This window comes from Neophocaena asiaeorientalis, unplaced genomic scaffold (genome assembly GCF_003031525.2).
Source record: "Neophocaena asiaeorientalis asiaeorientalis breed wild unplaced genomic scaffold, Neophocaena_asiaeorientalis_V1.1 scaffold308, whole genome shotgun sequence".
In the NCBI taxonomy this organism is placed as follows: Eukaryota; Metazoa; Chordata; class Mammalia; order Artiodactyla; family Phocoenidae; genus Neophocaena; species Neophocaena asiaeorientalis.
The window spans coordinates 1,339,628-1,345,927 of record NW_020172768.1 but is presented as its reverse complement, the minus strand read 5'-3'; the positions used below and the strand labels follow the sequence as shown (position 1 = coordinate 1,345,927).

The 6,300-nt window shown below is 49.6% G+C and overlaps 1 protein-coding gene across 1 annotated transcript; it reads right to left on the bottom strand.

Moving 5' to 3' along the window:
• On the bottom strand, nucleotides 1–5,797 carry PANX3 (pannexin 3). Its single transcript, XM_024740843.1, has 4 exons — nucleotides 5,617–5,797; nucleotides 4,662–4,804; nucleotides 2,116–2,330; nucleotides 1–640 (listed from the first exon to the last, which is right to left on the bottom strand). The coding sequence occupies exons 1-4, from the start codon at nucleotides 5,795–5,797 to the stop codon at nucleotides 1–3; spliced, it is 1,179 nt and encodes a 392-aa protein (XP_024596611.1).
• Between the last annotated feature and the right edge of the window lie 503 nt (nucleotides 5,798–6,300).

Below are 6,300 nucleotides of genomic sequence, written 5' to 3'. Positions count from 1 at the left end.
CTACGGATTTTCATCACACATCCCGTGGGTGAGATGTTTAGGTTTTGAGGGTTCTAAGCCAGCCAATAACGTCATGAAATCAACCACTGTGTCAATGTTGTGCTTCTGGGTGGTTGTGTCCTTCAGTGCACAAAGGACACTCAACCAGCTAAAAGAGATGAGCTCAGAGACGTTGGCTCGGAGGAAAAGAAGGATCACATTGAGATCATTGATGGGACATCCCAGCATCTTTCTGCTGAGGAGGGCAAAAGCCGGGAGCATCTCATAGATGGATAGGAGCCGTTTGTCCCACCGACACAGCCGCATGAGGTTGTATATTACCACTGGAACCAACAGGGTGTATATTGCTACACTGGAGAGACTAACAATCTGGAAGACAGACAGAGAGGTCAGCCTGCACGTGATCAGATCGGGGATGTGGGTCTCATCATGTAGCAGCCCTGTCTTGATGGAACAGCTGAATTCCTCTTGGAAGAAGACATCCAGGTGGAAGTGGCCAAGGTATAGGTAGGTGGCTGAGGTGAAGAAGAGCAAGAGGGAGTTCCTCAGGAGGTAGGCAGCCACTAGTGAGTGTGAGCGCTGCTTACAGGCCAGGTACCGCTCTAGCAAGGGGAATTCAAAGTATCGTTCTTTCCGAGCCCTGGGCAGGGGAAGAAAGGAGGCAAGATTAGGAGGGACCATTTAGAACTGTATCCTGAGAGAGCCATGTGGGGCAGTAACAGCATCTGTGTATGCGACACAGCATTACTGGCTCACAGGAGTGTCTGCCTTCTTTGAGCATAACCCCTCCTTTCCCCAAAGAGAGGTATGTGAGTGTATCTTAATTCTCCAACACGTGCGTGCAATGCAGTAAACCCAGTGAATGATCAGTGAATAATGAATGATCACTCTGGATTTCTGCCTGGCAAGGCAGACTAAATCTCTAAGCTGAAGGAGGATCCTTAAGAAGCATTGAGACTTATTAACTTAGCACTGGACTGGGATTCTAAATAACCACGTCTGGTTCTTGGTCTGTTTCCTTTGTGTATGATTTTTTTTAGGCCAGTTCATTTTATAGAAAGAAATCTGCTAACAAGTGTTTGTTGAGAGCTGTGGTGTTCAGGTAGATGTAATCCAGTCTCTGCCCTGAAGAAGCTTGCAGTCTGGCTTGTAGGGAAGGGGCAGATGAAACATGCAAATAGGAAATAAAAATAATGCTCGTTCTGTTGCTAAAATGATGGATACAAACCACGGTAGTTGTAAAAGTTAGGAGAGAGACAAGCAGTGTGAGCTGGAGTGTCCAGAAACCTCTATGGAGAATATTGTCTTAGATCGGCCTTCCAAAGGTAGATAGGGTTCAGAAAGATAGACAGGAGAGGAGCTTTTTTCAGAGGATAGAGATGTACACAAACTGGAGGCAGAATATGGTCTCTAACCTTAGCTCAGCTGTGCCCTGAGGGGGCCTGCCCTGGCCACCCTACTTAAAACTGCACCTCCCTCCACCTCCCAGCTTTCCTGAGCCCCTTCCCCTGTCTTAGTTTTCTTTATATCACTTATCCTCTACCATATAACATTTTTATGTGTTATGCTAATTCACTGTTTGTTTTCCCTCAATACAATATAAGCTCCCGCCCCCAGCACACACACACACCCGTATCCACAGCACCCAGAGCTGTGTCTGGTGCTCCTAAATGACAGATGAATGCTTAAATGAATGAATGGCTTGTTCAGGAGGAAAGCAGGAGACTGCCTAGGTGGAGTGGAAGGTTTCTGTCATTTAGGTGTTCCACAGAAGTCTGAGGAAGTAGTTGATGACAGTGTGTGGATGGCCTAGGAAAAGTATCTGGGAGAATTGGGCTGTTTTTCCTGTAGGCCTGGGAGGAGCTATTCAGGGTTCTGAAAAAGAGGTCTTTCAGAGGCTAACCCCTTTGTGACTCGGTGGAGTCACCTATAAACTGGAGGCAGAGTCCTCTCCCTCTCCCTGTACAGAGATGATAGAAAGTCAATGCGGTGACGTGTTAAGAACGTTGAATTCTCGAGAAGGATGGTGCAGAGGATAGTTTAAAGATTACTCTGCAAGATCCCATTTTAGGGCTCGACCGCGTCTTTCAGAAAGCAGTGGAGGAGACAACTCACTTCTCCAGCTCATCCCAGAACGCGTGCGGGTCCGAGCCCTCCTGCCGGATCTTCAGCATGTGCTGCACCAGGCGGATGGCGCGATTGTAGGATTTGTCCAGCTCGCTGATGATGAACAGCAGATCTGAGCTGAGGGCCGGCACGGCTGCATACTGCCACAGCAGAACCGGCAGGTACATGGCCACGGCCAGGGCCAGCAGGGAGTAGGGGAGGGCCTGCAGGGTGAGAGCGAGCTGAGGAGGGAGGCCCAGGGCGCCCAGACCTTGCAACCTTGCAGACAGGGTGCTGAGTGAGGGGCTCTCCTTCCCCAGTTCCTGCCTCAGAAGGGGAGGGCAGAGAGAGAGAGAGACAGACAGACAGAGAGACAGACAGAGACAGGAAGGAAGGAAGGAAGGAAGGGAAAGAAAGAGAGCAAGAGGGAGCGCGAGCTTCCTGTCCCCATTCTCCATGCATGTTAGCCTGGGTAGCTAACCAGAGATCATGGCCGATGGTGGTCATGGCATCCTAGGGGAGAGCATCTTCATTCTAAATCTTCCACTTTTCTTTCTCTGACTGCTCCAGACATCCAGAGTCCATAGCTTTCCAAGTCCTGCCAGGGGCCCCGGCATGGCTGACCTTTACTGTGACCCTCCAGAGAGGAGGTCAGGTCCCATTTCCTCCACGTAGCCTGCCCTGCCTTCTCTCATGGGCAACGGCCTTTTCTCATCTTTGGATTCTTGGTAAGGCCAAACTACGCCATCAGGCACTGTCTTGGAATCCTTGGGGGCTGTTTCGGGTCTGTATTTGTAAACTGACATTGGGTATTCATAAAGCTGGTGTCCTCCACTACACTATTTGCTACCTTAGATAAAGGACTTTTCCTTATGTTTCTTATCATATTCACCACACCCAACAGGTTGGACCCACTGTTTTGCCCACAGTAAAAACCCTACTCGTAGAGGCTCGGTTAAGCGACAGTTTTGCTGGGTACTGAACATGCATTATTCATTCTTCGTCAGGTACTATCAGTATCTCTATTTTATAGACCAAGAAACTGAAGCGTGAAAATGTTAGGTGCCCGATACAGGGTTACATGTCTAGCAGGTGAATGAGCAGGATTTGGAACCAGGCAGTCCGATTTTGGAGCTTATTCCCTTAAGAAATACTGGACTATAGCTTCTCCTGAACCATAGATGCTTTTTATTTTAGAGGAGAGTTTGAAGAAAAAGAGAGAGGGAGGCTATTTGATTTGGTGTGTGTGTGTGTGTGTGTGTGTGTGTGTGTGTGCGTGTGTGTGTGTTTCTGAACTAAACAAGAGAGACAGGCTAGGAAAGGTATATTAGACCACGAGAGCAAATGAGAACCTTTTCACTCCTGTCTAATAAATGGTATTTCTTGAAAATGAACTTTTCACCCTAGAGCTTCTGTTTCAGGAGGCTTAAAGTGCAGCCAGAGAATCTGGGCTTAACGAGCACTCAGGCCATCTGATGATTGACAATTTGCCTCTTTTCTGACATATGAATCCCCTCTGCAGTACTTTGAACTTGTTACCATCTAGATCCTGCTTGAACACTTCCAGGGACAGACACCTCATGAACTCTTTCCATTAAGTCTCTGGTTTTGTCTGGGTCCTAGAACTGTGGCATTTTGAGGCCCTATAAATTGTCAGAACTAGAAAACATTATGAGTGACTTCTGATTAAGGCTGTGCCTCGGACATACATATTACTTCTGCTCCCTCATGAAACCCCACTAGAATGACAATAAAGGGACCCAAAAGACATAATCCTATAAGGACAAAGAAAATAGAAGAGGAGACAAGAATAACAAAGTGTTGAAACCTGGGAAGCAGCTGTGTGAAAGAAGGTACCAGCCCGCGGAGAGGATGAGAAGTTGAGGCAGGTACAGCCAGGCTGTTTTCACCACAGAACCAGGAAGACTCAGGGATGAGAGATACCGGGTGTGTCTGAAAATGGGGGCGCAGGTGGGGCTGGAAACAGGAATATTGAGGAAACAGATCCGCAGATCCTTTCTGAAACATGGTGCACTCAGCCGACCGCCCTTGTGGTTTATTCTTTGGAAATGTTAAACCAGACGGATTCTGCACTTGGGTCCATTGAGGGCAGGGGAACATACTGAGAACGGGGGTGAGCTGAATGAGTAGTGAATGCTGACACCCACGGCTGAGTTCCCAGAGGGTTGGCAGACGAGCTTGATACCAACTGCATGCTGCCCCCTCCACCCAAATTAGGGATTGAATGATTCTTCTTGGGAAAACTGAGCAGCCCAGAATATCAGATTGCAGATACTGATATCTGGGGTTTTCCCCAGTGAAATGGCCCAAAGGGATTACTTTGAACTGACAGCCTCAGCCCTAGGCACAAAACTTCCAATCAGATAAAAGTGGGTGAGCAAATATGACCAGATATTTGAAGAATGCCTGAGACGCGAAAGTCAATGAGCAAAATACGAAAGCAGAGGCGGGCAGGAGAGAACCTATCATCGATGCGGTTCTGCCCCCCGCCACCCAGCCGTGAGGCAGGCTTGACAGAGCCCCTGCCACTTTACCTTGTGAGGCCAGAGGGATTTCGTCCTGTGCTGGCCAGGCTCATCCTGTTTGTGGTGAACCAGTGAGTCCCAACAGGAACTGTCCACGTAGGCAGCCTGCCGGATGCTGAAGTTACTGGGACAGAAGCAGCTGATGGGAGACCCTGGAACAGAAACACAGCTTTGAGGCAGCCCTGAGTTGGGCTGGAGGAATGGGGATCCAGGGGACAATCAGCTAAGAGCTTTCTGGCCATTTCTGAATCTGGCAGGCACTGTCTTCTTCCCAGGCCTTAGGTTTCTGGGTCTGCACTGTGGGTGAATGAAGAGGCAGTGGGAGGCCGACACACCTCCCTGGGCAAGGTGGTGAGCTCAGCACACAGCCACAAAAGAAAGCCAGCAATCCCAGTTCTCGGGAAAGTCCACGTTGTCTTTAGTAGAGGTGGCAGATTCGCTGTGTTAATCTAGCACCTAGAACACTGGGTATACATGTTTGGTAGTGCTCGTGCATGGGGCTGGGGCTCTTGGAGAGGAAGGAGTGGATTTATTCAGCACCTGTGATGCGCCAGACTCTGTCAGGCACTTAATAGGTTCTCAAGTCAATAATCCTGGAGGTGGGGAGTAGCAAGAAGACTCCAAGAAGATAGGAGATTCATCTGAAGCTTGGCTAATTAAGACCTTTAGAGGTCATAAATCCTGGAGAGATTATAGGATCCTAATCTCTATCATCCACATGAAAATCAAAATAAAAGTTTAGTCATTGCAAAGACACAGAACATGCGAATACTGAAATTAAGACAAATATTTTTTATTGGAAAATTTTAGAAATGACTTTCAAAGTTTTTTAACACCTCTGCTTTGCTGGTGCCCCAAACGGATGCATAGTCTGCCTTTTGGGTGATGCCCGGCCCGAGTCATGTGATCTAGACAGTGGGGGCTGACTCACTTCAGGGCGCACTGGGTCTTGGAAGCCACTTACCAGAGGAGAACTCCTGGGCAAATGCCAGCGACATCAGCAACAAGGGGAAGCCCACGGCTATGAACTTGACCATGCGGTCCAGGGGCAGTTCCAGGCGCAGTCCTTTGAGGCGGGGGCCCCTGCGGTCGGGTAGCAGGGCATCTGAGAGCATGTACTCTGCAGCTGTGTGTGCAAGCGACATGATGCCCCGAACTTGGGCACGGGGGGTGGCAGGAGGGGTCCCAGGAGAGTGGAGTCAGGAGGTAGCAGCTTCAGGCAGCAGGCTTTCAGCAGACGGTGCCTGCGGCCCTGGCCTCACGGATATCTGTGCGAGGCGTGGGCGCTGGTTCTCTAAATAACTGGCCAGGCCCTGAGCCAGACACCTGGTAATTAGAGGGAGGCATAGCCTAGTGGGTCCTCGCTGGAGGAGGGTCGGGTGTCAGCTGGGGCTGGTGCCAGGCTGTCCTCTGGATTCTCCCCGAGCAGATGCAGCCCCGTGGCTTTATGCTGCCCTCTCATTAATAAAGTATTTTTGGTGGGGTGGTGGAGAGCAGGAGGGCTGTGGAGCAGGTCCCCCATGTAATTGGTGTGGAATTTGGGTGGAGATTGCTTAGATGTGTTGAAGGCCCTCATTTCATGGTTTGGGGTGGGAACGGAGCCCCCAAGACTCAGATAGGGTTGCTGCTCCTACATAGTCTTCTTTGT

Coding starts and splice junctions, on each gene's coding strand:
- PANX3 (XM_024740843.1), bottom strand. CDS start 5,797: ATGTCGCTTGCACACACAGCTGCAGAGTACATGCTCTCAGATGCCCTG. Junction 4,805..5,616: donor TGCCCAGGAGTTCTCCTCTG/GTAAGTGGCTTC, acceptor TTTCTGTTCCAG/GGTCTCCCATCAGCTGCTTC. Junction 2,331..4,661: donor AATCCCTCTGGCCTCACAAG/GTAAAGTGGCAG, acceptor CTCACCCTGCAG/GCCCTCCCCTACTCCCTGCT.